Consider the following 15,700-nt stretch of genomic DNA (forward strand, 5'->3'; position numbering starts at 1 on the left):
TCTCAGAGCTCAGAAATAAAGAATATCCACCACAGGCCCCAAAGAAACTGTGTGGGAAATACTTTTTTCATGTGGTTCTAAATCATCTTCAGGTAGCCTATTCTGTTCAAAACAAAAACCTTAAATAAAATAAAAGACAATACAATATGCAGATAGACAAAGGAAAACCACTTACAAAGCCATAAATAACTGTTTTACATAAGTTCTATATCAAAACAATCCACACAACATTTTCCATCTAAAAAAAGATTTCAGAAAATAGTTTATTCTTGTCAAAAAGTCACTGATTTCTTTTGAAACAAAAGACTGGTAAACAAATCTTCAGGATCTTACAGTTAGATCACTGATGTTTCACTTTAAAAACAACACGGCATGAACAAAAAAAAAATGTGTCATGTAAAAATAATATCTTAAAGACAAAAGCAAGACAGACTGGACAGATGTACTCCCTTTTTAATCCCCTATAGGCTGTTCAAGTGAAACAGTAGTCGAGGTGGGCCAGCAGTTCTCTGTGCTGACTGGTGGCGTATGGAGCTCTGCACTTTGGACACTCCAGGAAACTCTCGTCCAGGAGGTTTTTGGAGGTTGAGGTGGGGATGGGATCCTCAATGGACAGCCTCTCAAACTCAGGCTTGTAAGAACTTGGCTCAGAGAAACAAGACTCGCTCTGCTGTTTCTACAATAAGTACAAAACAATAAAATGGTTTACAGTTGCTTATCTGAAGATAGCAAATGTACTCATGATGACTCATTTGAAAAGCAGAAATGTCAAAAGAATTGATGCGTAAAGCAACATTTCACAACACTTACTTGATTGCTAGATTCTAGTCTTGCGATTTGGTCCCGAGCCTTGCGCAGCTCTTTCAGGACCTTGTGCAGCTGATGCTGTAAACTCTGTCGATCAAGCTTCTCGTTCTCAAAGTCTTTGGCAGATAGCTGGATCTTGGGGGAATAGACAAGAGCAAATCAAGAGAGCACTGCAGATTAGAGGTCGACCGATTATGATTTTTCAACGCCGATACCGATTATTGGAGGACCAAAAAAAGCCGATACCAATTAATCGGCCGATTGTTTATTTATTTATTTGTAATAATGACAATTACAACAATACTGAATGAACACTTATTTTAACTCAATAAAATCAATTTGGTTTAAATGCAAAAACAATGTGTTGGAGAATAAAGTAAAAGTGAAATATGTGCTATGTAAAAAAGCTAAGTTCCTTGCTCAGAACATGGGAACATATGAAAGCTGGTGGTTCCTTTTAACATGAGTCTTCAATATTCCCAGGTAAGAAGTTTTAGGTTGTAGTTATTATTAACCAGATGAATTTCTCTCTATACCATATTTGTATTTCATTAACCTTTGACTATTGGATGTTCTTATAGGTACTTTAGTATTGCCAGTGTAACAGTATAGCTTCCGTCCCCCTCTTCGCTCCTACCTGGGCTCGAACCAGGTACACAACGACAACAGCCACCCTTGAAGCAGCGTTACCCATGCAGAGCAAGGGGAACAACCACTCCAAGTCTCAGAGCGAGTGACGTTTGAAACGCTATTAGCGCGCACCCCGCTAACCATTTCACATCGGTTACACCAGCCGAATCTCTGAAGTAGATAGGCTTGAAGTCATAAACAGCACGGCAATGGCAAAACGCACAAAAGTGCTGTTTGAATGAATGCTTACGAGCCTGCTGGAGCCTACCACAGCTCAGTCAGACTATTCTATCAAATCATAGACTTAATTATAACATAATAACACACAGAAATACGAGCCTTAGGTCATTAATATGGTCGAATCCGGAAACTATCATCTCGAAAACAAGACTTTTATTCTTACGGAAATACGGAAACGTTCTGTATTTTATCTAACGGATGGCATCCATAAGTCTAAATATTCCTGTTACATTGTACAACAGTCAATGTTATTTCATAATTATGTAAAATTCTGTCAAATTAGGCAGCCCAAACTGTTGCATATACACTGACTGTGTGCAATGAACGCAAGAGAAGTGACAATTTCACCTGGTTAATATTGCCTGCTAACCTGGATTTCTTTTAGCTAAATATGCAGGTTTAAAAATATATACTTGTGTATTGATTTTAAGAAAGGCATTGATGTTTATGGTTAGGTACACATTGGAGCAACGACAGTCCTTTTTCACGAATACGCACCCCATCGATTATATGCAACGCAGGACACGCAAGATAAACTAGTAATATCATCAACCATGTGTAGTTAACTAGTGAATATGATTGATTGATTGTTTTTTATAAGATAAGTTTAATGCTAGCTAGCAACTTACCTTGGCTTACTGCATTCGCGTAACAGGCAGTCTCCTCGTGGAGTGCAATGTAATTACCAGTCTGCTGTTCCCACATGCTTCAAGAGGGCCACCATTGTTCCTGTTCCCAAGAAAGCTAAGGTAACTGAGCTAAACGACTACCGCCCCGTAGCACTCACTTCCGTCATCATGAAGTGCTTTGAGAGACTAGTCAAGGACCATATCACCTCCACCCTACCTGACACCCTAGACCCACTCCAATTTGCTTACCGCCCAAATAGGTCCACAGACGATGCAATCTCAACCACACTGCACACTGCCCTAACCCATCTGGACAAGAGGAATACCTATGTGAGAATGCTGTTCATTGACTACAGCTTGGCATTCAACACCATAGTACCCTCCAAGCTCGTCATCAAGCTCGAGACCCTGGGTCTCGACCCCGCCCTGTGCAACTGGGTACTGGACTTCCTGACGGGCCGCCCCCAGGTGGTGAGGGTACGCAACAACATCTCCTCCCCGCTGATCCTCAACACTGGGGCCCCACAAGGGTGCGTTCTGAGCCCTCTCCTGTACTCCCTGTTCACCCACGACTGCGTGGCCACGCACGCCTCCAACTCAATCATCAAATTTGCGGACGACACAACAGTGGTAGGCTTGATTACCAACAACGACGAGACGGCTTGTCACCAAAAGCACTCACAAACTTCTACAGATGCACAATCGAGAGCATCCTGGCGGGCTGTATCACCGCCTGGTACGGCAACTGCTCCGCCCTCAACCGTAAGGCTCTCCAGAGGGTAGTGAGGTCTGCACAACGCATCACCGGGGGCAAACTACCTGCCCTCCAGGACACCTACACCACCCGATGTCACAGGAAGGCCATGAAGATCATCAAGGACATCAACCACCCGAGCCACTGCCTGTTCACCCCGCTATCATCCAGAAGGCGAGGTCAGTACAGGTGCATCAAAGCTGGGACCGAGAGACTGAAAAACAGCTTCTATCTCAAGGCCATCAGACTGTTAAACAGCCACCACTAACATTGAGTGGCTGCTGCCAACACACTGACTCAACTCCAGCCACTTTAATAATGGGAATTGATGGGAAATGTAAATATATCACTAGCCACTTTAAACAATGCTACCTTATATAATGTTACTTACCCTACATTATTCATCTCATATGCATACGTATATACTGTACTCTATATCATCGACTGTATCCTTATGTAATACATGTATCACTAGCCACTTTAACTATGCCACTTTGTTTACATACTCATCTCATATGTATATACTGTACTCGATACCATCTACTGTATCTTGCCTATGCTGCTCTGTACATCACTCATTCATATATCCTTATGTACATATTCTTTATCCCCTTACACTGTGTACAAGACAGTAGTTTTGGAATTGTTAGTTAGATTACTTGTTGGTTATTACTGCATTGTCGGAACTTGAAGCACAAGCATTTCGCTACACTCGCATTAACATCTGCTAACCATGTGTATGTGACAAATAAAATTTGATTTGATTTAATCAGGTGGTTAGAGCGTTGGACTAGTTAACTGTAAGGTTGCAAGATTGAATCCCCCGAGCTGACAAGGTAAAAATCTGTCGTTCTGTCCCTGAATGAGGCAGTTAACCCACCGTTCCTAGGCCGTCATTGAAAATAAGAATGTGTTCTTAACTGACTTGCCTAGTTAAAGATTAAATAAAGGTGTAAAAAATATATTATATATATATATATATATAAATAATCAATGTCAAAAAATACCGATTTCCGATTGTTATGAAAACTTGAAATCGGCCCCAATTAAAAATCGGTCGACCTCTACTGCAGATCTTGGATGTTCCATTGCATAAGAGATGTTATATAACTGATTATTTCACAATCTAGAGTCAGGAATGGTTTACGTTGCCAATACATACATGTTGCTCCAGTACAGCAACTCTCCTCCGCTCCTCATTTTGGTTTAACAGAGTTTTCTGGAGTAGATTCACCTGATGAGAAAAGTATGTCTTAAAAAATAAAATAAGGACATTGGAACAGTGGGAAAGTGTACAGGGGGGGGTGAAGGTCAGACAGGAAAGTGTCAGAGAGAAAGGGATCAAACTCCCTTCTCCAGAGGGTATACTATATACAGTGCCTTGCGAAAGTATTCAGCCCCCTTGAACTTTGCGACCTTTTGCCACATTTCAGGCTTCAAACATAAAGATATAAAACTGTATTTTTTTGTGAAGAATCAACAACAAGTGGGACACAATCATGAAGTGGAACGACATTTATTGGATATTTCAAACTTTTTTAACAAATCAAAAACTGAAAAATTGGGCGTGCAAAATTATTCCGCCCCCTTAAGTAAATACTTTGTAGCGCCACCTTTTGCTGCGATTACAGCTGTAAGTCGCTTGGGGTATGTCTCTATCAGTTTTGCACATCGAGAGACTGAAATTTTTTCCCATTCCTCCTTGCAAAACAGCTCGAGCTCAGTCAGGTTGGATGGAGAGCATTTGTGAACAGCAATTTTCAGTTCTTTCCACAGATTCTCGATTGGATTCAGGTCTGGACTTTGACTTGGCCATTCTAACACCTGGATATGTTTATTTTTGAACCATTCCATTGTAGATTTTGCTTTATGTTTTGGATCATTGTCTTGTTGGAAGACAAATCTCCGTCCCAGTCTCAGGTCTTTTGCAGACTCCATCAGGTTTTCTTCCAGAATGGTCCTGTATTTGGCTCCATCCATCTTCCCATCAATTTTAACCATCTTCCCTGTCCCTGATGAAGAAAAGCAGGCCCAAACCATGATGCTGCCACCACCATGTTTGACAGTGGGGATGGTGTGTTCAGCTGTGTTGCTTTTACGCCAAACATAACGTTTTGCATTGTTGCCAAAAAGTTCAATTTTGGTTTCATCTGACCAGAGCACCTTCTTCCACATGTTTGGTGTGTCTCCCAGGTGGCTTGTGGCAAACTTTAAACAACACTTTTTATGGATATCTTTAAGAAATGGCTTTCTTCTTGCCACTCTTCCATAAAGGCCAGATTTGTGCAATATACGACTGATTGTTGTCCTATGGACAGTCTCCCACCTCAGCTGTACAGCTGTCTCCCACCTCTGCAGTTCATCCAGAGTGATCATGGGCCTCTTGGCTGCATCTCTGATCAGTCTTCTCCTTGTATGAGCTGAAAGTTTAGCGGGACGGCCAGGTCTTGGTAGATTTGCAGTGGTCTGATACTCCTTCCATTTCAATATTATCGCTTGCACAGTGCTCCTTGGGATGTTTAAAGCTTGGGAAATATTTTTGTATCCAAATCCGGCTTTAAACTTCTTCACAACAGTATCTCGGACCTGCCTGGTGTGTTCCTTGTTCTTCATGATGCTCTCTGCGCTTTTAACGGACCTCTGAGACTATCACAGTGCAGGTGCATTTATACGGAGACTTGATTACACACAGGTGGATTGTATTTATCATCATTAGTCATTTAGGTCAACATTGGATCATTCAGAGATCCTCACTGAACTTCTGGAGAGAGTTTGCTGCACTGAAAGTAAAGGGGCTGAATAATTTTGCACGCCCAATTTTTCAGTTTTTGATTTGTTAAAAAAGTTTGAAATATCCAATAAATGTCGTTCCCCTTCATGATTGTGTCCCACTTGTTGTTGATTCTTCACAAAAAATACAGTTTTATATATCTTTATGTTTGAAGCCTGAAATGTGGCAAAAGGTCGCAAAGTTCAAGGGGGCCGAATACTTTCGCAAGGCACTGTATATATATATATATATATATATCAGTTGAAGTCGGAAGTTTACATACACTTAGGTTGGAGTCATTAAAACTCATTTTTTAACCACTCCACAAATTTCTAGTTAACAAACTATAGTTTTGGCAAATCGGGTTAGGAAATCTACTTTGTGCATGACAAGTCATTTTTCCAACAATTGTTTACAGACCGATTATTTCACTGTATCACAATTCCAGTGGGTCAGAAGTTTACATACACCAAGTTGACTGTGCCTTTAAACAGCTTGGAAAATTCCAGACAATTATGTCATGGCTTTAGAAGCTTCTGATAGGCTAATTGACATAAGTTTAGTTAATTGGAGGTGTACCTGTGGATGTATTTCAAGGCATACCTTCAAACTCAGTGCCTCTTTGCTTGACATCATGGGAAAATCAAAAGAAATCAGCAAAGACCTAATTTTAAAAATTTATTGTAGACCTCCACAAGTCTGGCTCATCCTTGGGAGAAATTTCCAAACGCCTGAAGGTACCACGTTCATCTGTACAAACAATAGTACGCAAGTATAAACACCATGGGACCACACAGCCGTCATACCGCTCAGGAAGGAGACGCATTCTGTCTCCTAGAGATGGCCGTACTTTGGTGCAAAAAGTACAAATCATTCCCAGAACAACAGCAAAGGACCTTGTGAAGATGCTGGAGGAAACAGGTACAAAATTATCAATATCCACAGTAAAACGAGTTCTATATCAACATAACCTGAAAGGCTGCTCAGCAAGGAAGAAGCCACTGCTCCAAAACCGCTTTTTGGAGAAATGTCTGCTGGAACAAAAATAGAACTGTTTGGCCACAGTGACCATCATTATGTTTGGAGGAAAAAGCGGGAGGCTTGCAAGCCGAAGAACACCATCCCAACTGTGAAGCACGGGGGGGGGGGGGGGGGGGGGGGGGTGCTTTGCTGCAGGAGGGACTGGTGCACTTCACAAAAATAGATGGCAAATAGATGGCATTATGAGGTGGGACATCAGTCAGGAAGTTAAAGCTTGGTTGCAAATGGGTCTTCCAAATGGACAATGACCCCAAGGATACTTCCAAAGTTGTGGCAAAATGGCTTAAGGACAACAAAGTCAAAGTATTGGAGTGGCCATCACAAAGCCCTGACATCAATCATATAGAAAATGTGTGGGCAGAAGTGAAAAAGTGTGTGAGAGCAAGGAGGCCTACAAACCTGACTCAGTTACACTAGCTCTGTCAGGAGGAATGGACCAAAAGTCACCCAATTTATTGTGGGCAGCTTGTTGATGGCTACCCGAAACGTTTGACCCAAGTTAAACAATTTAAAGGCAATGCGTCCAAATACTAATTGAGTGCTTGTAAACCTCTGACCCACTGGGAATGTGGTGAAAGAAATATAAGCTGAAAAAAATCACTCTACTATTATTCTGACATTTTACATTCTTAAAATAAAGTGGTGATCCTAACTGACCAAAGACAGGGAATTTTTACTAGGATTAAATGTCAGGAATTCTGAAAAACTGAGTTTAAATGTATTTGGCTAAGGTGTATGTAAACTTCCGACTTCCACTGTGTGTGTGTGTTTTATATCTCTCTCTCTATATATATATATATCAATCTATCTATACACACACAAATGTGGACACCCCTTCAAATGAGTGGATTTGGCTATTTCAGCCACACCTGTCAGGTGTATAAAATCGAGCACACAGCCATGCAATCGCCATAGACAAACATTGGCAGTAGAATGGCCTTACGGAAGGGCTCAGAGACTTTCAACGTGGCACTGTTATAGGATGCCACCTTTCTAACAAGTCAGTTCGTAAAATTTCTGCACTGCTAGAGCTGCACCGGTCAACTGTTAAGTGCTGTTATTGTGAAGTGGAAATGTCTAGGAGCAACAACGGCTCAGCCGCAAAGTCGTAGGCCACCAAAGCTCACAGAACAGGGCCGCTGTGTGCTGAAACACGTAAAAATCATCTATCCTTGGTTGCAACACTCACTACCGAGTTCCAAACTGCTTCTGGAACCAACGTCAGCACGAACAGTTTGTCGGGAGCTTCATGAAAAAGGTTTCCATGGCCGAGCAGCCGCACACAATGCTAAAATCACCATGCGCAATGCCAACTTCCGGCTGGAGTGGTGTAAAGCTTGCCGCCATTTGACTTTGGGGAAGTGTTAACGCGTTCTCTCGATGGATGAATCAAGCTTTACCATCTGGTAGTCCGACGGACAAATCTGTGAATGCCGGATGCCAGGAGATCACTACCTGCCCCAATGTCTGGTGCCAACTGTAAAGTTTGGTGGAGGAGGAATAATGGTCTGGGGCTGTTTTTAATGGTTCGGGTTAGGCCCCTTTGTTCCAGTGAAGGGAAATCTTAATGTTACACCATACAATCACATTCTAGACGATTCAGTGATTCCATCTTTGTGGCAACAGTTTGGAGAAGGCCCTTTCCTGTTTTAACATGACAATGCCCCCGTGCACAAAGTAAGGTCCATACAAAAACTGTTGAGATCGGTGTGGAAGAGCTTGACTGGCCTGCACAGAGCCCTGACCTCAACCCCATCAAACAACTTTGGAATGAATTTGAACGCTGACTGCGACCCACCTAATCGCCCAAAATCAGTGCCCGACCTCATAAATGCTCTTCTGGCTGAATGGAAGCAAGTCCCCGCAGCAATTTTCAACATCTAGTGGAAAGCCTTCCCAGAAGAGTGGAGGCTGTTATCGCAGCAAATAGGGGACCAACTCCACATTAATGCCCATGGTTTTGGAATGAGATGTTTGACGAGCAGGCGTCCACATACCTTTGGTCATGTAGTGTATGTGGTCTGGCACAGAAAACTGTCATTAAAATCCCCAACCATATTGAACTGCTAAATTAAACTTCAACCTCTACCCGGCAACTTTTCCACAGGCCGTGGTTGCAAAGGAGAATTCTTTATAATCAACTCACCTGGTCAAACAACGTTGCATAATAAACACACCAAGACCACATCTCCCTGGCGTATAACTATACCTGCAGCAGCAGCTCAGCAGACCTCTTCCTCTCCTCCTCCAGCCTGGCGTCCATGCTGTCCAGCTCGGACCGCATTCTGTCGGCGCGGTCAGCCGAGCACTTCTTCTCCTCGCCGACTGTGTATCTGCTGCTGAGGCGCTCGGCCCGGAGCTGCTCCCGGGCCTCGACCAACTCCATGCACCGCTCCTCGTACCGCCTCTGGAGCTCGCCCAGCTCCCCCTGGGCCCGTGCCGCCGCCTCCTTCTGGGCCTCCACGTCCTGCTTGGCCTGCAGCAGCAGCTTGTCGTAGTGCTCCTGCAGCTGGGACAAAGACTTCTCTGGTGCTGGGGGAAAAGGAAGCAGGGTTAGAGTCTTACATGCTCCTATGCCAGGGGTATTCAACTCTTACCCTACATTTCACCCACCTGGTGTCCCAGGTTTAAATCAGTCTGTGATTAGAGGGGAACGATGAAAAAAAAGCAGTGGAACGAACTGGCTTCGGGGTCCAGAGATGAGGTTGAGGGCTCTATGCAACACTTATAAAACGGCCACTAGGAAATACTATTTTCAAGTAGACTGTGCTTTACCAAAGCAATAGCTAATTAGTAATGGTTAATTAATAGCTAGTTGACAACAGATAATTAATTAAATTTCTAGTCTAAACACAGGTTAATAAGCATTAGCCCCTAGAGTAGGGGTATTCAACTCTTACCCTACGAGGTCTGGAGCATGCTGGTTCTGTTCTACCTGATAATTAATTGCACCCAACTGGTGTCCCAGGTCTAAAAATCAGTCCCTGATTAGAGGGGGAACAACTGGGGGAAAAAACCCAGTGGAACTGTCTTTGAAGTCCATAGTTGAGTTTGTGGGCCCTAAAGGATAATTATTTTAACCACATGGGAAAAAATGGCTAGTGTTGAATCAGCCTTTATAATGCATTTCCGTATCTACTGATTTAAAAGTGGATTTACTCGACAGCAAACGCGTGCCAAATCCCACACTGCGCTGAAGGCTCACAGGCCCCCTTTTTTTTACCGTCCAAACTGCCTTCTTTGTGTTGTTGTTGGAGTGCTTCGTTGGCTTGATTTAGTTGCTGCTCCATCTCAAGGGTCCTGGCCAGGACTGCCTTGACATAGGCCTCTCGCTGCTGATCATAAACCAGCCACTGTTGATTCTTCTCCAAAGCCTTTTTGTAAACCGAGGAAAAACACATACTCATACCTTAGCACTCAAAGAAAGACAATTTCATTTTTAATCTTGACAAGTTGTTCAACTCACATCTCTCAAGTGATCCTCAACTACTGCAACCTCACCGGTGAGTCCCTGGCCATTCTATCAAATCGTAAAGAAAACACAGGTATTAGCCTATATCAAAACGAGGACATAGGTGTAAACAACCTCTTTCTACATGAAGACGTGGTCTGTTGTGTGTGTGTCTGTGGGATACTATTCTTGGTTGCTAAGAGACCCTTATAATCAAAACATAAAAAAGGGAAGAAAGCTTAACCGAAAGCATCTTCTAGCGACAGTATGTACTGCATACAATAATCTAATGCCTTGGGTGTCCTTTAACCAGCCAGTGACCTGAATATACACTTATCTCTGTATGTATTTGGAAGTATTTTAAAAATATATATCTGCCGCTATACTCCAGCATTTTGGATTTGAGATGATGTTTAAATGTTTCATATGAGGCGACACAGTACAGGACATAATGTCACCTTTAATTAGAGGGTATTTCACACACATGCGTTTCACCTTTTAAAAATTAAAACACTTTATGCATCTGGTCCCCCCCATTTGAAGTCATAGGTATTTGGACAAATTCACTTATAGGAGTGTCGAAATTCATTCCATCGTGGGCCTAGTGTCCAGTGGTGTAAAGTACTTAAGTAAAAGTACTTTGAAGTACTACTTAAGTAGTATCTGTACTTCACTATTTATATTTTCACTACATTCCTAAAGAAAATTATGTATAGATTTTCCCTGACACCCAAAAGTACTTGTTACATTTTGAATGCTTAGCGGGACAGAAAAATGACCCAATTCACGCACTTATCAAGAGAACATCCCTGGGAAACTCTACTGCCTCTAATGAGTCCACCAAATCAAACACAAAAGCTTAATTTGGAAATGATGAAGGCATGTTTTAGTGTGCCCTTGGCTATCCGTAAATAATACAAATAAAAACATTGTGCTGTCTGGTTTGAATAATATGCCATTTGAAATGATTTATACTTTTACTTTTGATACTTAAGTATATTTTTGCAATTACATTTACTTTTGATACTTAAGTATATTTAAAATCAAATACTTTTACTCAAGTAGTATTTTACTGGGTGACTTTCACTTGAGTCATTTTCTAGTAAAGCATCTTTACTTTTACTCAAGTATGACAAAATCGGGTACTTTTCCCACCACTGCTAGTGTCTGCAGGTTTTTCCTTTCAATTAAGACAGACAACCAGGTGAGGGGAGTTCCTCACTAATTAGTGGCCTTATTTAATCAATCAAGGAGAAGAGAGGAGTGAAAATCCACAGACACTTGGCCCTCTGTGGAATAAGTTTGACACATGACATACAGGGTTTTTTCTGGATCAAAATGGGGCTTAGGGGGCAGTCGTTCTCCCCTGGCTCAGGCCCTTAACTACACTTCGAGAGGAGAAGTCATAGGTTCATAAGCTCGTGAACTCCTTCCAGATGGTAATCCCATCCTGTAATACCGAGACTGAGTGATCATATGGGGGGGGGATTATGTACAGTATGGTAATGTGGTCGGTGAGGAGGGCCTGTCAGGAGGCGGATTTCCTTGATTATGACCAAATGGATATTCGAAAGTTGGAGACAGAGATATAAAATCAGCTCTCTCTCGATGAATAAGACTCCTGGCTTTCCTAATATCACAGAGCCACCTGATCTGAGAGTAAACAAGTATTATGTCAGACGACATGACATTCAGAAAGAAACTGCTGCCATCTAGAGTGATAAAAGAGAATTTCACCTTGATTTGGAATGCCCCCATGACCACAACATTCATACAGGAAACTGTAACATCTTAATATAGAGGGGTGTGAACTACAGTGTCTTCTTGTTACACACACTACATGATCAAAAGTATGTGGACACCTGCTCGTCGAACATCTCATTCCTAAACCATGGGCATTAATATTGAGTTGGTCCCATCTTCGCTGCTATAACAGCCGCCATTCTTCTGGGAAGGCTTTTCACTAGATATTGGAACATTGCTGCGGGGACTTGCTTCCATTCAGCCACAAGAGCATTAGTAAGGTCGGGCACTAATGTTGGGTGATTAGGCCCGGGTCGCAGTCGGCATTCCAATTCATCCCAAAGGTGTTCGGTGGGGTTGAGGTCAGGGCTCTGTGCAGGTAAGTCAAGATCTTCCACACCGATCTTGACAAACCATTTCTTTACAGTTGACACTATTCATTTGGGCAAGTAGCGTTTTCTTGGCATCCGCCAAATCCATATTCATTCATCAGAATGCAAGATGGTTAAGTGTGATTCATCACTCCAGAGAATGCGTATCAACTGCTCCAGAGTCCAATGATGGCGAGCTTTACACCACTCCAGCAGACGCTTGGCATTGCGCATGGTGATCTAAGGCTTGTGTGCGGCTGCTCGGCCATGGAAACCCATTTAATGAAGCTCCCGTTTAACAGTTCTTGTGCAGACGTTGCTTCCAGACGCAGTTTGGACCTCGGTAGTGTCTCTCGCAACCGCTACAGCACACAACGCGCTACAGCACTTGGTCGTCCTGTTCTGTGAGCTTGTGTGGCCTACCAATTCATTTACACTTCTCAATAACATTTATTTTTTGGGTACTTTGCCTCTTTCTCCCCAATTTCATGAAATTCAATTGATAGTTACACTCGTCCCATTACTGCAACTCCCGTAAGGACTCGGGAGAGGCGAAACACGACCTCGCCAAGCCACACTGCTTCTTGACACACTGCCCGCTTAACCTGGAAGCTAGCCGCACCAATGTGTCGGAGGAAACACCGTACAGCTGATGACCGGAAGTCAGCTTGCGTGCCCCCAGGCCGCCACAACGAGTCGCTAGAGCGCAATGCGACAAGGACATCCCAGCCGGCCAAACCCTCCCCTAACAATGCTGGGCCAATTGTGCGCCGCCCCATGGGTCTCCAGGTTGCGACACAGCCCGGGATCGACCCGGATCTGTAGTAATGCCTCTAGCACTGCGATGCAGTGCTTTTGACCACCGGCCACTCTGGAGGCCCTACTTCACAATAACAGCATTTACAGTTCACCAGAGCAGCTCTAGCAGGGCAGAGATTTGACAAACTGACTTGATGGAAAGGTGCCACATTGAAAGTCACTGAGCTCTTCGGTAAGGCCATTCTACTGACAATATTTGTCTATGGAGATCACATGGCTGTGTGCTCGATTATATACACCTGTCAGCAACGGGTGTGGCTGAAATAGCCAAATCCACTCATTTGAAGGGATGCCCACATACTTTTGTATATATAGTGTACATTCTCTCCATAACTCAGCCTTGGCTAACAAAACGGATCAAAGTCTAGGCACCCTCAGCAGACTGAACATTTCCCTTCACCCACCTGTAAATCAGGACCCTGTTTCTCCAGTGCCTGACACCTTGCCGACACTCCCACCAATTTGTTCTTCAGATTCCCTGTCTCCTCCGAGAGGGACTGGAACAGTTTCTCTCTGTACTCGGCCTCTCTCCTCCCCTGGTCCAGCTGAGCCTGGAGCGAGGCCACCACCTCTCCCCCATTGGAATGCAGATGTTGTCTCAGAGTCTCCAGCTCCTTGTCCTTAGCCAGCAGCTGCTGAGTGTTCCTCTCCCTCGACGTCTCCAGAGACAGAATCCTCTGCAATCAAATGTAACATTTGAATGACTTGAATGAAATGTGGTAGTGCACAAAAATGTTTAAATGAGCCTATCACAACTCCATCAAGACACAATTTCAAAAGCAACGGTTTTCAAAATGACACACCCATGATGCGCAAAATGCTAAACCCAGACTCTCACAAAATCATATGGTCAAGTATATGAATATATTGAGTGAAAAGGTTGTTTTGGTTTAATATATTTGTAGCCTACATTCATAAACAGTATCACTATATGAATCCTATTAAATTTGGACTCTATAACTTTATAATAATCATTGGGCTGGCAATACTGCTTAGCCCAAACGTCTGCACAAACTACTACGCTTTAGCTACCTCCAGCAGTTTGCTTTTGTCAGAGTCTGGTGGCCTCGTTGTTCGTTTTGATATTTCATCCATCTTCTGCTTCAGATGAGCATTCTCCTTCCTGAGTCTGTCCATTTCTGCTTCTGCCTGTTTTGAGCCACTGGATTTAAAGCCTAACTTGTTGACAATGGTCTCCTTGGTGCCTTTTGATGCCATGTCTGGAGTGTTACCTAGAAAAATGATTTTGAAGTTTAAATGTTAATACTAATGTTAACAATTGAATCACTCACATTTCATTCAATGGCACATTTCCAATAAAGTCTAAATATATCTAGTTAGGTAGGCAATAGAACAGGCAATACTAACATTTATTTCATTAGGCCCAAATGAAATTAATTTGGCACCTGCAGTGAGGCCTAGTTATTGAAATTAGCATGCCAGACAAAACAGACACTCAAGCACAAACCAACAGAAGAACATGCCTAATCGAAAAAAAAGGTTTAATAGGTACTATAACTTCACAACTGAATGTTATAACTAGTTATCTGGCTAACAAAACTACATAACATAATCTTACCAAAAAGATACAGATAATTTGTTAGAATTTGTCGGCTATATATTTTTCTTGAGTTTGTGACTAATGCTAGCTAGTGACGTTATGTTATGTGCCTGTCAAAAGTATCTGGTCTGGCAAATACAGCTAACTAGCTAAGCGTTTGATCGTTCAACCCAAACTGTTTTCTTGTGTTAAGAAAACATGTATGTATCTTTAAACATTTATAAAATATAACTCACAATATAGACCACTGTTTCCAAAATAACATTGTAGAACGCTTGACTTCTGAGAATGAAATTGCCACTTTCTAGCTTCCTAGTTGAAAAGTTTGAATTACAGCGCGTCTGGGCGTCATATCCGGGAGTCAGATCATGACGCTGACAGTCCTTTTTAAAAAATCAACCACCACTCGACGGAAATTTGCTAACAAATATTGTATCAGTAACAAAGTAAAGGAAGTTTCATTTAAAATGTTACATATAATTTATCCTGTGAAACATGTTTTGGAAAGATTCAAGCTGAATATTGACTATAAATGTGATTTCTGTGGAATGGAGGAGACCATTTTGCATTTGTTTTTCGCCTGTATTTATAGTATAATTTTTGGGATTGACATACAGAATTGTATTACAAAAAAATAGGACCGGTTGTACAATTTAATGGTTTTGATATAATGATTTATTTCAGAAATTCTGACATTGATAAAGATGTAGTATATTAAATTAAACTGCTAATAATATTAGGCACATTTCATATTCACAAATGCAAATTGTCTAATTCAAAACCTAACTTTTTTCCACATTATAAATGAATTTAAACAATATGGCACTACTTTAACTAAAATGAAAAACAAAAAGGCAATTAAAACTTGTATTATTAATGATTAT

At 42.1% G+C, this 15,700-nt stretch overlaps 1 protein-coding gene across 2 annotated transcripts; it reads right to left on the bottom strand.

Annotated features, from left to right (window-relative positions):
• Nucleotides 1-230: 230 nt before the first annotated feature.
• cep55l (centrosomal protein 55 like) lies at nucleotides 231-15,208 on the bottom strand. Of its 2 annotated transcripts, none has more exons than XM_021575803.2 (9): nucleotides 15,053-15,208; nucleotides 14,288-14,487; nucleotides 13,660-13,932; nucleotides 10,338-10,391; nucleotides 10,095-10,245; nucleotides 9,081-9,397; nucleotides 4,223-4,294; nucleotides 811-942; nucleotides 231-676 (listed from the first exon to the last, which is right to left on the bottom strand). In XM_021575803.2, the coding sequence occupies exons 2-9, from the start codon at nucleotides 14,471-14,473 to the stop codon at nucleotides 473-475; spliced, it is 1,389 nt and encodes a 462-aa protein (XP_021431478.2). In that variant the 5' UTR covers nucleotides 14,474-14,487; nucleotides 15,053-15,208; the 3' UTR covers nucleotides 231-472. The 2 variants fall into 2 exon arrangements, with proteins under 2 accessions (XP_021431478.2, XP_021431476.2); XM_021575801.2 differs by having other exon boundaries at nucleotides 9,081-9,403.
• Nucleotides 15,209-15,700: the final 492 nt, after the last annotated feature.

Source organism: Oncorhynchus mykiss, chromosome 20 (genome assembly GCF_013265735.2).
Source record: "Oncorhynchus mykiss isolate Arlee chromosome 20, USDA_OmykA_1.1, whole genome shotgun sequence".
In the NCBI taxonomy this organism is placed as follows: Eukaryota; Metazoa; Chordata; class Actinopteri; order Salmoniformes; family Salmonidae; genus Oncorhynchus; species Oncorhynchus mykiss.